Source organism: Aethalodelphis obliquidens, unplaced genomic scaffold (genome assembly GCF_003676395.1).
Source record: "Aethalodelphis obliquidens isolate GAN/ISIS:26980383/991018 unplaced genomic scaffold, ASM367639v1 scaffold56, whole genome shotgun sequence".
In the NCBI taxonomy this organism is placed as follows: Eukaryota; Metazoa; Chordata; class Mammalia; order Artiodactyla; family Delphinidae; genus Aethalodelphis; species Aethalodelphis obliquidens.
The window spans coordinates 10,694,332-10,711,870 of NW_020838000.1; the positions used below are offsets into that span (position 1 = coordinate 10,694,332).

The 17,539-nt window shown below is 48.5% G+C and overlaps 1 protein-coding gene across 1 annotated transcript in view; it reads left to right on the forward strand.

The window, feature by feature from the left end:
• The first annotated feature begins 5,985 nt into the window (after window positions 1–5,985).
• Window positions 5,986–17,539, forward strand: part of SH3BP5 (SH3 domain binding protein 5) — a 79,900-nt gene continuing 68,346 nt past the window's right edge. The window contains exons 1-2 of the mRNA XM_027086595.1: window positions 5,986–6,182; window positions 7,898–7,960. Of these exons, the coding sequence (XP_026942396.1) occupies window positions 6,048–6,182; window positions 7,898–7,960 (198 nt within the window). The 5' untranslated portion in view covers window positions 5,986–6,047. The remainder of the gene's footprint in view (window positions 6,183–7,897; window positions 7,961–17,539) is intronic.

Genomic DNA, 17,539 nt, shown 5'->3' on the forward strand with positions numbered 1-17,539 from the left:
CTCATTGTCTATGGTCTGTAGTTCAAAGGTTGAGCCTGTCACTCAAGGCCCTTGAGGACCTGCCCCAGACTCTACTTTAGGCTTCATCCCCTGCCCCTTCCACTTCCCACTGTCCCTCCTGGGTCCCAAGTTGAGATGCTCTCTCTCTCTGCTATTCCTGCCCGGTCCACCCCCTCTATGATTTCCCCATGTTATTGCCTATCTGGGAAGCCCTTTCTTTCTTTCTTTGGCAAAATCTCCTCCCTTGTTTGAGGAAATTCTGTTTATTATTCAAGGCCCAGTGTCATCTTCTCCGTAAAACCACGCTGGTCCTTGCCGGCAGAAGATGGGATGACCTCTGTGTCCCCACAGAGTGTGACACAGCCGTTTACAGCAGCCAGGAGGGAAAGGGCTGCTCCTCCAGGCAGGTGAATGGCCATCACTAGCCCTCATTCTGCCCTGAACTCCATCCAAACTCCCTGAGGTCAGCAGACCTCCTTACTTCCTCTCAGGCCTCCACTCCTGGGTGTTCATAAGTTTGGGGGAAAAGGTCACGTTTCTCTTTTCACAAAAAAGGCCGAGAACATTTTAAACACAGTTGGAGACCCTCTCTTCACCCGAAGAGAGGAATGTGAGGTCCCTTGAACATGGCAGGATTTTCTTTGTGTGTTTATTAAATAAACCCGAGTTTCTTTCCACCCCTATGGAAATAGAAACATCCCCAAACACTCACTCCAACTGGGGGACTAAATAAGGAGCGGGTCTCCCTTTGCTGGACACTTGCTCGCTTCATAACTCGGGCCGGAGGAGGCTTGGGTGATAATGTACGACACCAGTGAGGAGGTGGGGTTACAAAAGGAGAGGTTGACATTAATCCCATGAAAGAAACCAGATCATGACAAATAAGGACCCAATATAGAGAAATATGTAAACCCAGGCTCATCCTGCCAGATACCTTTTTCCTCCTTCTCTCTAAATGTCAGCCCACTGTGCTCTGTGGCAACTGGGACAGCACAGAGGCTGTGATTTTCGTCAAGGAAGATTTTCAGCTTGAGGAAGTGGAGGGGCAGGGAACAAACACACATATTTCCCCCCAGTTTAATCAAACTACAAGGAGATAGTAAAAATAAATTGAACAGTGTGGACAAAGAATGTTGCAGCTATCAAGTCATCAGCCCTGCTGGCGAACCCTGAGGGGATTCAGGATGGAGAAAACCAGGATACTGGCCCTAGATAGTTACGATGCACATCTAAGGAATAATTTCAATGAGCTCAGGCGCTTGCATCTTCACATACATAGAAAATCATGAAAATCATTAACTTGAGATGTCTGCTTTTGTGATTAGCAGTCATCTTTTGATGTTTGGCTACATGTTCCCCCCCACCCCCAGCAAAAACTTTTAAATGTCCTGGCTTCCCCCACCTCTTCGGAGCAGTTCCTTCAGAGCTGCCTGAGAGGCTGCCTCCAGGGCTATAGTCCTCAGGACGTTCCCCAAATAAAACATAACTCGCAACTTTTAGGCTGTGCCTTGTTCTCCAGTGGACAACAGGGAGTATGTCTCCTAGTAAAGCAGTCCTCAGGATTCTGCTAAGACGTCGGCCATCCCCACTTTGCCCACATCACACACCATGTGATCAGGCTGCCAAAAATCACAGCTCTGGTACAGGTGTGCCCCCCACCACTCGGGACCCCCCAAAGCCTGGCAAGCAGAGGCGTGTTCTTGGAAACCACATCACACACAAGGCACTAAAAAGCTGACTGTTTCTCCAAAGGGGCAATGTTATAACTGGGTGATGAATTCTTCACAGGAATTGACAAAATATAAATCCCAGGAAATAACCATAATGATCTCAATCACTTAAATTATTAAATTATATTTAAAGTCTTTTGAAATGGGCAAAAATGTACTGTGCCCCAAATACTCCACCAATGGGGTCTTGGGAGGGGTGAAGAATCTTTTGAGTGAAGGAGGCAGTGGAACATTTATGCGAATAAAAAAGGATAACTCAAACTGGAGGATATGTTTCCTCTGGCTCAGTGGTTCTCAAACCTTTTGTTGCCAGTAGTTCTTTATATTTTTTTAAACCATTGAAGATCTCAAAGAGCTGTTTTTTATGTGGTTGCATCTACAAGTGGTTACTGTGTAGAAATTAAAACAATTTTAAAAACTTTTAAAATTAATTCATCTAAAAATAACAACACATTGACTACATGTTAACATAAATATCATAATTTTATGAAAAATAACTCATTTCCAAAATGAAAAATAAAATTGTTTCCAAAACAAAACAAATAGTGAGAAGGGCATTGTTTTACATTTTTGCACGTCTCTTTAACGGGTGGCTTTAGCGAGACGAAGCTGGATTCTCGTATCTTCTGCATTCGGTCTGTTGTATCATGTGTAATGTAACTTCTGGGAAACTCCAGTGAATACTTGTAAGAGAATGAGAGTGGGAAAAGCAAGTCTTGTCTAGTATTTGTCTAAAACTAGTTTTGATCTCATGGGCATCCTGAAAGTTCTCAGAGACCTTCAGAGGTCTCCAGCCCATACCTTGAGAACCACTCGTCTAGATCAGTATGGCAGCTAACATAAATACTAAGCATTTGCTTGGGTTACGAGCCACTTACATGGCTTGCCTTCTTAGTATGTGAGGTAGTCAGAAGTATAAGATTGCCCCATTTCCTGCCCCCTGCTGTACGTATTCCTGTAAAATGTGGGAGCTTGTAAATATGATGGGACCATCACCACCATGATTAGGTTGTGGATATGGCACAGTTGACTTTATTCTGTGTGGACCTGAGCTAATCAAGTGAAACCTTAAAAGGGACTGGGCTTTTCCGGAAGAGTAGATTGTAGTGTGAGATGGACTCAACCCAAGGAAATTCTCTGCTGCTGGCTTTGAAGATGGAGGGGGTCATGGGGCAAGGAATTCGGGTTGGCCCTTGGCTGAGAGCAAGGAAATGGGGACCTTAGTCCTACAACCACAAGGAACTGAATTCAGCCAGCAACCCGAATGAGCTTGGAAGGACTTTTTCCTCAGAGCCTTCAGAAAGGAATGCAGCCTGATCAACACCCTGATTCAGTCTGGGAGACTCTGAGCAGAGAAGCTAGTCACACCCTGCCTCAACGTCAGGCCTACAGAACTGTGAGGTAATGAACAAGTGCTGTTTTTTTTTTTTTTTTTTTTTTTTGCGGTACGTGGGCCTCTCACTGATGTGACCCCTCCCGCTACGGAGCACAGGCTCCGGACATGCAGGCTCAGCGACCATGGCTCACAGGCCCCGCTGCTCCGCGGCATGTGGGATCTTCCTGGACCGGGGCACGAACCCGCATCCCCTGCATCGGCAGGCGGAATCCCAACCACTGCGCCACCAGGGAAGCCCCACAAGTGCTGTTTTAAGCCAATAAATTTGTGGTAGTTTGTTACACAGCAATAGAAAATTAATACAATATGCACTATTTTAAATTTATTTTAGAATTACACAAATAATCATAAATACATCCTCCTTGTAAGAAATGAAAACATTATCGAGAGATTAAAAGTTCCCTTTGACATGCCCAACCCCATCCTAGCCAATCTTGGGCCCCTTCATACTGCCTTTTCCAGGGCTAGCCACTCTTTGTTGGGTATGAATCTTCCTTCCAGACCCTTTTGTATGCATTGATGTGCATATGTATGTGTCAATAGAAATATATAGTACTGCTGTGGTTCATTTATTTTCCTTATTTTAACTTTAGAACATCATGCTATAGCTGGCCCAGGTCTTCTAAAAATAAAACAACAAAAGTCTACAGTGATGTTCAGTGTTCAGGAGCAGTTGCCCTATATCCCATAAAGGCTATTTTTTTTTTTTTTTCCAGTACGCGGGCCTCTCACTGTTGCGGCCTCTCCCGTTGCGGAGCACAGGCTCCAGACGCACAGGCTCAGCGGCCATGGCTCACGGGCCCAGCCGCTCCGCGGCATGTGGGATCTTCCCAGACCAGGGCACGAACCCGTGTCCCCTGCATCGGCAGGCAGACTCTCAACCACGGCGCCACCAGGGAAGCCCGGCATTTTTTTTTAAAAGAGACTACATTTTATTTATGTATTTATTATTATTATTATTGGCTGTGTTGGGTGTTCGTTGCTGCACGGGGGCTTTCTCTAGCTGTGGTGATCAGGGGCTACTCTTCTTTGCAGTTCACGGGCTTCTCTTGTTGCGGAGCATGGGCTCTAGGCACGTGTGCTTCAGTAGTTGCGGCATGCAGACTCAGTAGTTGTGGCGCACGGACTTAGTTGCTCCTTGGCATGTGGGATCTTCCCGGACCAGGGATCAAAACCATGTCTCCTGCATTGGCAGGCAGATTCTTAACCACCGCACCATAAGGGAAGTCCCCCCATAAAGGCATTTTGAACCACCCTATTGCTCTTAGATCTAAGCTTAAACCTTAATGTAATTTGGAGGCTATTGTTTGAATGGTGATGATGAGGTTCCATCACTTGGGAAGCATTTAGAATCAGGGCTGACCTCACTTGTTTTCAACCTCTGTCTCAGTTTGTGACTCTTAATGGCCATCTTGACCCTGCCTTCATCCATCACTGGAAAATGAAAAGCAACTATGGCTTTAGCAGGGAATTTGAGAACATCTCACAAAGAATTGCTGACTCTCACTTGATTTAAAGAACAGTGAACAGGTGTGACCTGTTCAGAACCAAACCCATGGTGTACACCTGTGTTACCTCCAGGAGACAAGGAAGCTCCTGTGATGGTGGACCACAGTGCCAGAGTGTGTAGGGTGGAACTTTGCCCAAGGAGTAACCCCCCCAACTTAGCTTTTGATAAAACCATCATAAGCAGGTTTCCCAAGGTTGGCTTTAATGACAGGCTCTCGGAAAGAAGCTCCTTTCTCAAGCAAGTCTGCCCTCCGAACTCACAGAGCCCGCAGGCCACAAGCTTCTGTGTAGAAAGTGTGTACGCTCTGCATTTTTGTAGTGAAGGAGACATTAGCAATGGCCAGTGGCAATGTCCTTGCCTGCTTTGCTAAGGTCATCTGACCTTCTGCTCTCCTGACATCATAGTGGCCCGGCCATTTCATAAAAGCACAAACATTCCCCTTATTCTTTGGCTTTTTGTGATGTTGAATTTGCCAGGCAAGTTCTGGCTCTCCGCTTGTTCAGGGTGGGCAGGAAACCTCACCAGTTCATAAATCCTTGGATGGCGCGTGCCCATGAACAGGGGTTATACTCGCATCTCCTTGAGAAGGGTGTACTGGCAGGTACCCGCTCACTCTCGCACATCCCTGATCAATGGATTTTCCATGCTTCCTGCCTCTTCAGGTAGGACGATCCTGCAACTGTGAAAGCACAGGAGCTTGCGTATGGAGCTCTGCTCAATGGGGGCCGCAGCCTTTGGGCAAGGAATCCACGCAAGGAGCTGCAGCTGGCTCCCTTCTTTGTTCTTTTGTGTCTATGTGAGCATATGTTTCAGTTCCCTTTTCTGGGGAAATCTTCAGGTACACACATTTCCCCAGGTTAACCCAAGGGGACAAAAGTGCTTTGAGTGTACACGGGGGTTTGAGTGAGTCTTGGGACTGATCCAGGGTCACTGAGTACAAGCTTCTAAAGGTGCCTTCAGATGGTGGGAATACCCCAAACTTTCCTTTCATGCAGTCAATTGCCTTAGCAGAGGAGGGAGGGAGAGAAAAGCACCCTGACACCAGGCGGCCGACTTTCGGTAAATTGTGATCTAGTCGGGCTGCTATGGTAAAAGGGGGTGAGGGCTCCCCCATTTCACCACCCTCACGCGTTCCGGGAGTGAGGTTTTGTGACGGAGCCCCGGCTATCCCGGCCGGCCGGCCGGCCAGGTCTAGAGTCGGGGCCGCGCAGAGCCGGCGGGCTGGGGGCGGAGCGGGCGGCGCTGCGCTGACGGCCGCGGCGGAGAGGGGGCGACCGCGCCCACTTCCTCCTGAGCTGGGCCCGGGAACCCGCGGCGGCGAGCGGCGCCTTCTGAGCTCGCCGGGCGGTGGCCAGACGGCTCCGGCCCAGTCTGCGGCCGCCACCCCCGCGCTCCCAAGTCCGCCGCCCGCATGGACGCGGCTCCGAAGCGGAGCCGTCCGGAGGAGCCGGCCGAGCTGCCGCCGCCAGCCCGGGACTCGGAGGAGGAGGAGGAGGGGATGGAGCCGGGGCTGGAGGAGGAGGAAGAGGTGGACCCCCGGATCCAGGTAGGGCGCGCGGGGGTGCACAAGGACCCCGGCATCTGCACTGAGCCCGCCTCGCAGCCGCCTCCCCCAACCCCCCCACCGGTGCCTGCGCCCGGGGGAGGTGGCAGCGTTAAGTCCGGGGCTGGAGGAGAGGGTCTGAGTACCCGGTTTCCCCCAGTTCCTGGGAGGCTGCGGTGCCCGCGTGGACGCAGCCTGACTCTATCGCCGGGATTCCCCGGCAGGATCCGGGGGTCGCAGCAGCGTGCCCAGCGCTGCGGGCGGTTGCGCAACAAAGAGGAAAGGGGGCGGGGGCGCCACGCCGGCGCCTGGGTACCCGGCCGGGCTCGTGGCGCCGCGGGCTTTGCACAACCTCCGGGCCCCGGGAGCCGGGCGGGCCGCTTAGGCGCGGGCTCCCGGGCCGGTGGGCGTCGTCGGCCCCTGCAGGTGGGCGGCCACCCGTGCCTGGGGGTCAGAGCCTCCTGCTGGCAGAGGTGCCCGGCCTGAGCCATCTCCCTTCTCCTCTGATTCATTGTTAGCAAACCGAAGGGCTTATTGTCACCACTGGCTCAGCTCTCCGCTTGGCCTCAAACGGTTTAAAACCCAGCTTTCCCTCCGTATGAGGTCGGGTGTGAACAGAAATCTGGGACAAGCGGTGCGCATAGCTGACGCGCGAGAAGGCAAGAGGGTTGGCCCGGTTCCTCTGCCTCCATTTCTCTGGGAGATGATTAAAAACGATTTCTAAGCCGAGATCTCGGAGTGACAGCTTAACCTCTTCACCCTCCAAGCAGAAAGCACAGCACATCGCTTTCGAAGACCCGTGTTTCTACCCTTTCCATAAAGATTTTTTTTTTTAATATTGCTTTTCAGCATGCGCTGCAGTTTCTGGAGACTTAATTGGTTTTTCAGCGCGCAGATCAATTAAAAGCTCATTTAACTCAGCTGTTGCATTTAAATGAATTGTTATGGCAGGTTAGCAAGATAAAAATCAGGTGGAAAAATCTTTGCATTAGGAATTCTATTAAATAAAATCAGTTCCGGCTACTCAATTTTGTTTTCTTGGTAGGGGAATTCTGTTCACAAGGTCCTTTGTTTGCTGAGTAAAATGAGTTAACTTCACGCTGGGCACTTTTTTTTTTTTTTTACAAAATGTCAGTGTGTGAATGTTTATTTAAAGGATCAGGATTAAAGCTAGTTTTAGTTGTTTGTTTTGTAAAACAGCCAGGTAGGTTGAATAACTAGCAGTTTGAAAGACTTTTCATTTCTACAGAAAAATACTCAACCATGGATGAGATAATGCCAGAATTGTAACCTTGATTTAAATTATTTCATTGGGTTTATACTTTAGGCTTGGCTTTGTTTTCTTTTATTATCTTTTCTGCAAAATCCTTGCTCTAAAGCAGAAAGCATTGTTTTGATTCAGCCTCTAAACCATTTGTAACAGGTGGGTTTACCTGAAGGCACATACCTGGAATAAATAATTGACCTTCTAAGAAAAGACAAATTCCTAGGACCTTAAAGTCATTTTCAAAAAGGCCACCATCAAAAAAAAGGTTTCAGAAATGCTGACATTCATTTGTTCTTCCAGCCAAGGCTCAACTGTTTTCCTTGAGAATTACCACTGACTCCTTCCTCTTCCTACAAAGTGTGCCAGAGTAATTTGCAGGTACTGGGGCTGAGTCATACTGGCAACAAAAGACAAACCCCTGAATCTTTTTTCTGTCCCTTTTCTTCATCAGGGAGAGCTGGAGAAGTTAAATCAATCCACGGATGATATCAACAGACGGGAGACTGAACTTGAGGTACGGAAAGCTGGGTCTCTTTTCTCAGTGAAGTGGCGTCTGTCCCGCTGACACCAGGCTGGTTCATTTTGTTTTAATAGCTGGAGGGTGGTTGCTGGCATTCCCTCCTCGAAGTTGAGCAACAGCCTGCTGCCTGACAGAATAAATTACACCACTGAGGCCAGCTTGTGGGTGGAACACGTGTGGATCCAGTTTCACGTGGTTTTCATCATGGAAGCTCCGAGGGGCCCAAACCAAGGGCATTACACACGCTTAAGCCCTAAAGTTAATGTGTCTGTGGAAAAGTTAAAAGCACTGAGGGGAAAAGTAGCTGTGCTCTTTAATGGACAAGAATGAATGAGCTCACAAAATCTTTTAAATATTTTAGGGCAGCTCCTGACACTGGTACTCGGAAATATTGTGTGTTTCCTCAGAAAGACTTAGACTTGTTTGACTTTCCGGCCCTAATCATTCACCCCCCTTCCACTCCCCAGCTTTTTTTATCTTTATTGTCTGCTGGTGCGTAGAATATGATGATCTTAATGGTACCGAAAAGCTGTTTAGACTGGGAAGGGCTTTCCTGCTGGGAAGAATCTTGGGAGCCGAGAGCTTGATTTGAATTTCATGAGCATCTTCCAACCTGAGTGTAAACAGATTAGCATTCTTCACAGCTCCCACTTAGTCCGCATCCCTTTTCAGCACCGGTTGGTTTTACCATCCATCAGATTTGAACAACCCCCGCTTCTGTCTGAGAGCTGTGGGAGGACCCGTTTCTGTAGCAGGAGGAATGGCAGGGAAGGTCAGCGGAAGGGGCAGGACACCGCTGGTCCCTAGAGTGAGGGGGTGGGAGATAGGAATGTAATCTTACCAGCAACACCCTGGCCACCTTGATTTCTGCCTGCATGTCCAGGCCCTGGAGGTATAGTGGCCCAGAGGGTTAAAGCTAGTTTTCTGAGCTGTGTGTGAAGTGTTCTTGCTCTGCTCTGATTCCAGGTGTCTATGAACACTCTTCTCCCCCAGGTGAAGTACAATCTGTGTGTTTAAATTTTTTTCACTTACGATGAATCAAGTCTCTTCGTTGGGCAATTGAAATCTCTCAGAATCTCGCGTTTGTAATACATCCAACAACAAAACCCCTACCATTTCTGTCAGGGTTTGGCATTTCCAAAGTGCTTTTACAAGCTTTATCTCCTTCCTGCCTGTCACAGCAGGCCAGAGCTGCGCTGTCCAGGATGGCAGCCTTTTGCCACATGTGGCTATTTGAATTTAAACTTAAATTAATTACAGTTAAATAAGATGAAATTTCACTTCCTCAGTCACAGTAGCCACGTTTCGAGGGCCCAGTAGGCACTGTATTGGACAGATCAGAGAAGACTCCCATCACCATAGAAAGTTCTACTGGACGGTGTGGGCCTGGCAGGTAGGGACCGGCAGGGACCGCCTCTTCTCCAGGGGAGGACACGGAAGCACAGCGTCCTCACAGTTCAGCGACATGGCGGAGCCTGGTCATTTTCCAGGTCCCCTCCAGCTCTCCTATTCTATCCCAAATATGAACAAACAACTTAGAAATGGTTTTTTTTTTTTTTTTTTTTGCAAAGTACTGGTTTATTCATTCAACACATACCTGTAGGCCTGCTCGATGCTGGCCCCTGTTCTGGCGGTGCTCCCCTTCTGAGGGCACAATTGTTTCATCTCTTAACTCTTTCTCCTTGATTTCTGAGCCCCCTTTCGGAACACACTTAGGTCTTTGTGTGTCACGGGAAGCCGCGGGACGGGTGTTTCCTGCCTGCCTCTGGAGAGTATTAGGCAGTAGCCTAGAGAGGTGGCCAGGGCTGACCTGTGTCACTGGCTGCCCTTTCCATGGCATTATTATAACCCAGCTGGACTCAGACAACTATAGTGCCAAGCTCTGTACGTCATGAAAACTTCCTAGCAGCCATGCTCAAAAGCAACAGGAAACAGGTGAAGTTAATTTTAATCTAGTTCCTTTAACCCAGAATGTCCAAGATGCAATAATTGCAATATGGAATCAATACAATCATGAATGAGATGTTTTACATATATTTTTGTACCAAGTCTTGGAAATCTTGTGCATCTGTTACACCTAGAGCACATCTCACTTTGGACCAGCCGCGTTTCAAGTGCACAGGAGGTGCACGTGGCCCTGGGCCATAGTGGGCGTCTAATCTGTGGGGTTTCAGCCTCCGTGCAGGCTCTCTGGACGCTTGTCATGCTCCCAGAACCTGCCAGGGACCTTGTGGCCGTGTGTGTGGTGGGCTGTGTCCCCTCAGGCAAGCACTGGCCACCCACCTTGTGTTGGGCACTGTGGCCCCTGCAGATACAGGTAGATATGGGTACAAGACAGAGGCTTTGCCTCCGGGAGTTGACGTTTCAGGTGGGGGTGAGGCGTGGAGGGTTCGCTAGTACTTACTGATTGTGATGAGTCCAGTAGAAGAGTGATGTGACAGAGGAGTCTCCAGAAGACACCTGAGCAGAAGCCTGCCGAGCGAGGGAGCCGGTGTGTGGAGTGGCAGATGGAGAGAGCAGTGGGGATGATGGTGGGGAGCCGGGAGGGGGAATGCCAGAGGACGCGGGTCAGGAAGCAGCCACCTTAGTATATGGTCAGTTGTCCTTATTCGCGGTAGTTTTCACTAAGGTCGCCGTGAACCTTGGATTAGTGGATACTGAGCCGTGGGGAACTTAAACCTCATTAGGCTCCTGTGAGCCTCTGGTCCCAACACCTTCATCCGCTGATCAGTACGTAACCGTGTGTTATGTGTGTTTCTGTTTAAAGACACCTTACTTAATGTGTCTTGTTGGTTGAACTTGGCCCTCAGCACCATGGCTCAGCCTGATCGAAGCTCATTTAACACATGTTTTCTCCATAATGCTCACCACAGCTTTCCTGGGCTCAGGACACTAGCCAGCACTTCAGCGCTAGGCTTGGGGGCTGTTTTAAACAGCTAAATCACCGACACAAAGCACAGCAGTGCAGAAAGCCTGGCACTAAATGGACTGTGTAAAGGATGTTTGTTTACAGCATGAGAGCTGGACCAGGGTGGAGGGCGTCTGTTCATCCTCCCTGGAAGCAGGCACGTCAGGCTACTGGAGCTTCTTGCCACTCTGTGCGGGTCCACAGATGATTGTGGAGCAGCACAGTATTGATTTTGGAATCAGTTTTAGTGAGTAGGCAGATTCACAGATTTGGGATCCACAAATAATGAGGACTGACTGTATATAATTCGTAGCCACTAGGGGAGGGTCTTTTGCTGTCTGCATTTCCTTTCCTTTGCTTTTTGATTTTGGTCCGCAGGGCCCAACACCCCTCCTGACTTTGAGTGATCAAAGCAGATTGGTGACCCCAATGTTCATAGCACTATTTACAATATCCAAGATAGGGAAGCAACCTAAGTGTTCATTGATAGATGAATGGATAAAGAAGATGTGGTACATATATACAGTGGAATATTACTCAGCCATAAAAAATGAAATAATGCCATTTGCAACAACATGGATAGACTTGAAGGACATTATGCTAAGTGAAATAAGGCAGACAAACACTGTATAATAGTGCTTATATGTGGAATCTAAAAAAATACAATCAACTAGTGAATATAACATAAAAGAAACGACTCACAGATATAGAGAACAAACTAGTGGTTACCAGTACGAAGTATTGGGTGTAAGAGAGGCTCAAGGATGTATTGTACAACACGGGGAAAATAACCAATATTTGGTAATAACTGTAAATGGAAAGTAACCTTTCCAAATTGTATAAAAAAATTGAAAAAACAACGAATTGGTGACCAGTTTGTGGCGCATTTGCCTCTGGGCAGCCGCAGCTGAGGTGTCAGCTGGGATTCGCCCTTGGATCCCATTCTGTTTCTCGGTAGTTTAAATGGGAGATGACCAAAGGTGTCTGATGGCTGGCCTGTTGTCAGGCAGACACCTGCTCCTTCCCATGACCACGGTTTGCCTCTGACCTTGTCTGGACAGCATGGTATCCCCTTGGCACTCTGATTTGTGTTGAGAGAGCCAGCCTTTTCAAGCTGTTGAAGGGAGTAACCTTTTAACCAGAGAGGCTCTTGGATATAAGCCTGATGTTTCAAGTTAAGAAAGCGCATATATTTTCTCACAGGCGCATTGGTTAGTTAGCTTTAATTATTAACTCATGGAGTATTTCTTGAGCACCTACTATTTGCTTCCGTGAAAGCCCATCTGGAGGGAGTGAGCCTCGGGGCCTTGTGCGGGAAGGGCGTTCCAGCAGCGGGAACAGCCAGTGCTAAGGTGAGAGAGAGAGGGGCCTGGCCCAGCTCAGGACCAGCCAGGGGGGCCAGTGCGCTGGGGGTGGGGAGAGCGATGGATGGAGAGAGATAAACAGGTCATTCAGTGCGCAGCAGCCCTGCCAGGTGAGGCAGTCCAGGTAAATGTACTGATGTACTTTCACAATGCGTACCCAATAGAGCGATCTCTTCTCAAATGTTTGTTAAAACAAGAGGCAGCACAATTTCTAAATCATTTTAATCAAGATTTGTAATAGTCCGTGCCAGTTATTTATTTTTTACTATGATGTGTAGTGTTTTTGTATTCCCCCTGCTTCCTCTGAAGGCGGGCTGTTCTAGGGTGTGAGGTGGTCCAGGAGGAGGGGGAAGGACACAGCCAGGCCTAGCTGCCCACAGACAGCTTTTCTGGCTCTGAGTAATCACAAGCTGGCTTTTCCAGCCTGTCCTTAGCTGGGGAGGCAAAGGCGGTTGATTGTAAATGGCCGTGTGCTTCCCCTCGGTGCTTGGGCGAGGGCAGTTTGCAAAGCATTTGATTCTGGACATCTGTGTTCCTCAGACTCGCATAAGGCCTGCACCCAGAATCTGCCTTTGTCCCTGCCAGAAACCAGCAAACATTTTCTCTTAAAAAAAAAAGAAAGAAAGAAAGAAAGAAGACTGTCCTGAGCTTGGAAACCGAGGGTCAGGGGGGAATTGGGAGCAGCCTGGACTCTCTCGTAATGAATTTTTCACACAAGTCACGGGAAGAGAGAGATTCTTTTCTGAGAGGACAGTGCCATCACATCTTAGCACTTTCCCCTTGAAGACACGTGTGTGTGTGTGTGTGTGTGTTGTGCATGACTGAGGCTGGGATCTCTTTTGTAGCCAGGTTAGATCTAGTTTGAGGAAACAGAGGCCTGGAGGCGTTCATGGAACCGGCACTGAGGGCCCCCTGCGGGCTGAGTCCTGTGTGGGGTTCTCACCTCGCGGGGGTGGGGGTGGGGAGGGGGTCCTGGATTCAGGCCTTGGACACAGAGCGAGGGACCCGGGCAGGGTCTTGGGAGCCGGGGGACGCTTTGCTGCAACAGGGGGCGTTGGAGTCGAGGCCTGGGGACCCTAGTTATTTGGGAGGATTAGCAGCCAGCAAGTGGAGGGGACCAGTGCAGACATCCCTTGCAGCCTGTGCAGTGCTAGGGACGGGGAGCATTGCTGATGGGACCCTTTGTTCATTGGCTGGTTGTAAAGATCAACACACTTGAGGTCTTTACTGGGCCTCCTGGGCCCCCGAGCTGGGGCTACTTCTGTCCCCACAGCTCTGACCTGAAGTTTGGCCATTGGAATAGTAGGCCTTAGGGCTTCCTGCTTGGGTAGTGGTCCCCACACTGCTGCTGGGATGTTGGGGGACAGTGACTTTTGACCCAGCAGTTGTGCTTGTAAGAATTTATTTTAAGGGGTTAACTGGGCAAGGATGCAGGTCCAACAGTGCTCACTGCAGCATTGTTTAAAAATGTTGGAAAAATTGTGAGTCTGCATGACTGTCAGTAGGGGGTTGAGGAAATAAATGAATACCAAGCCTAGGCGATAGCTAAGAGAATCCAGGCTTTTAGATGATGACACAGCTTGTTATTAACCTAGAAAGGCATCTGAATGGAAAACAGGTTCCAAAAGCTTGGAGTCATGATTTAGACTCATGATGCTATTCTAAAAAATATGTTTATATGCATAAAAATATCAGGAAAGGATTACATGCCAGTTATATCTGGTGAGAGTTGAGTAAGACGTATTCTCTTGATACTTTTCTATATTTTCTGAATTATTTGCACTGAATTGAATTAGTTTAGAATCAAGGGGGAAAAAACCCAAAGTCATGGGGAAGGGGTGGGTGGAGGGACGTCTTGGCGTCAGGTGACGTGGTTAGAACCCGAGCTCTGCTGACTTTGGGGGGCACTTGCCCCTTTGGAGCCCGAGTCCCCTCGTCGGTGAACTGGTGTCGTTATGCTTCCTGGGTGGCCTGGGGGACAGGAGGAGACACTGTGTGAGGGAGGGCTTTGCTAGCGGCACAGCCTGGGTGAGGGAGAGGCTGCCTGCGTGCGGGGCTGGCAGCGAGTGCCGGGGACTGCCGGATGCAGAGCAAGTTCCATCGAGATGTGCATTGGAGCCAGGCCCACCGCAGCTCTGCCCTCTTCCCCCCAGGCCCCGCCATGACATCTCTTTGTCAGAGACCGGCTCTGGGCAAGGGGCCAGAGAGAGGGCTCGCAAGGCTAGGATTACAGCAGGGTGGACTCTGCAGTCTCTGGAGCAAGAGGACTTTGCTCTGTGGCTGGTCTGTGGGGTGTGGAAATCAGTTGTTTCCCTGCATGAGCCCTGCTGTGTTAGGCTGTCTTCTCTTGGGATTTGCCCGGCACATAATGGGTGCTCAGTAGATGTTTGAGTGGATGAATGTCAACAGGTTGCCCCTTCGTGGCTGTGTGACCTTGGGCAAGTTACTTAATGTCTCTGGGCCTCAGTTTCCTTATTCCACTGCTGGTGCGTAGTAGGCCATGAATAAACATCATTGCTGCTGTTACTGGAGCGGGGCAGGTGAGGGCCGCAGCATGGTGGGTACTTGCAGGAAGGACTTGTGTCCATCCTGGAATGTCTCTTCTGCTTGTTTTTGTCTGCTCTTCAATAATAATGATAGTTAATAATAATAATAATAAATGCCTACCAGGTACCAGACCCTGTTCTAAGCACTTTGCATAAAGTCACTGAATGCTCAGCACGACTTTCTGTGATAGATACTATCATCCCCATTTTGCTGATAACAAAACTGAGGCCTGGAGTTCAAGTGTCTTGCTCTCGAGGAGTTGCCCAACTGCGCTGTTGACATCGTCTATGGACGTTCTTTGTTGTGGGGGGCTGTCTTGCCCACTGTAGGAGGGTTAGCAGCATCGACTCACTAAAGGCCAGTCAACCCCACCCCCACACCTCAGTTGTGACAGACAAGCATGTCTCCAGACTTGCAAGTGTCCCAGGGGAGGGGGGCAAAGTTGCCCCTGGTGGTGAACCAGTGCCCTAGAGCAGTGCCATCAACGTGTGGTCTTTGCATCGCAGGACCAAGCTGGAATTGCAGAGTCTTGGGCCGCACCCAGACCTGATGACTCAGAATCTCCGGGGGTGGGGGATGGGGCGGCGGTGCCCAGGAGTCTGTCCTCACCGGCACTAGCAGCTTCGCGCATATCCATTAGGCTGTGTTCTGGTCATCTGTGTATTTGGCTCCCCCGCTGGACTCCCTGGAGGGAGGGGCTTGGCCTCCCCATCTTTGTGCCCTAGTATCTCATGCAGTGCCTGCACACAGGGGTACGATGAATGTTGGAATGAACGGCTAGAGTTTGTGGTTAGAACCAAACACCTTGTGGACTCGTGGCTCTTGGCGTTGCCATACACAGTGTCCTGCAAAACCGGCAGGTCCCTTTTCCCTAGTGCCTGCTCTGGAAATGCACTGGTCCCTGGGCTTTCCTTAGGCAGGGCCAACCCTGGGCACAATGGCAGCGCTGCTAAAGCACAACCTGTGACCTCCTTCCGCTCCCCTAAGCCCTCACTCCCGGAGGTCTTAGCTCATGGAGGTATAAGATTCTGCCCTGCTTGGAGATGCCAGGGTTTGAAGAGTGTTTTGCATTAAAATAGGATGACATGTGTGGTTGTGGACCCATGGCCATGATCTATTTAGTGGAGATAAAATCTAGTGGGGGAAAACATATAAAGCTATGTGTAGAGTATATGTAAAAGCATATATACATACAGTAAAAGAACATGTACATTTAACAGAAAAAATGTCTAGAACAGAGATATTCATAGTGTGGTCCACAGGCCACTGCTTGTTACCAATTAAGGTGAAGTACATACAGAAATTGAGAGTAAGACTTTAGAAATTCTTCTCTTTAGCAGTTTGACATGGCTGTGACATCCACGTGGCTTTTCACTTTTCTAGTTTATTTTTGTTGTATTCTGCAGAAGTGTTGATTCTTGTTGGTTGGTGATGGGGTGGAGGGACGCATTACCACAGAGTCTGAGAAGTACATACCCTCAGATGTTACTAGTGGTTACTGCTGGTCGCTAAGAATGCTGGTGATTTTAATTTTTCATTTCTTGATGTTTTCTGAATTATTTGCAATGACCATATTTTATCATTTTCATAGGCAGGGCGTGAGGGTGGAGAACAAAGCACTATTATAAAAAGATGTCTTTATGAGTCAAAGAGACGAAGGCCTTCGGAAGGAATTTTAGGAATGATGAGGGCTGGTGGGAAAAAACTTTCAGATTGGTAGTCCCTGCCCTAATTGTAGATAAACGCAGACGTTGGTGGGTTTGCTTGGTGAATTACTGTATTGTTAAACTCTCCTGTGGTAATTCACAGAGGGATGAAAAGTGACTTAAAGGCATTTTAGAATTGTCTGCAGCCAAGAAACCCTCATTTATGAAAATCCAAAACAATCACCAAGATAGAACAGTGGAAAACATTCCAAATATTAAGAATATTTAGATATTCAGACTTAGTTACTATATGGATTTGAGTAGTAGCATCCTTTCTACATGGATAAAGACTTGTGGGCACATATAAGTGGGTGTCATTCACTGTAGTCACTTAGGCAAAATGATTATTAGTGTGAGCTGTTGGCTAGAATATAGAAATAGCTGTCAATTTTGAAATGGAGTCTACTGCTTTAAAAATATCAGATGTGTCTTTCTTTAAACTATAAAGACCAGTGAGATAGTATGTAAACTTTCCTGGCCCCTTAGCTGGCACCATTGTGGGAACACGGGCCATTGCTGTTGTAGTACAGTGACATGACTGTGTCCCCACGTTTATCCGGGATACCTTCCCTCTGACTTCAGGGTGTCTAGAGGTGTCCCCACCTCAAAAGAAGACAGGCTCTGAGGGTTGGCGGATCCATTGTTATCCCCACGGTTGATAGAATCTTCAGATAACCCTGTTGGCAGAGAGCCGTGGTCCCTGTGGGCTGCAATCTTTTAATATTGAGCTGTTATTTTTCCTTCTGAGCGTTTATGGTAGGAACTTTGAACATAGCGGTGTATTTGTGTGTGTGTCGGCTGGATGAATTAAACATCTATTGAACCTCATCCTTTGGCAGCATCCCGGGTATCTTCGACCAGCCCTCCTTTCCGAGAGTTACTTAATCTGCCTATCACCACATAGATGCTTCTAACAGTAGAGACTGTATCCCTTTTATGCAACACATCTTAACCAAGAGTCTCACGATAATTTGCAAATTTGCAAAGGCACTCGTAGAGAGCTCAGAGAATCAGCCTCTTTCATTTCCTTAAAGGAAGATGGAAAACA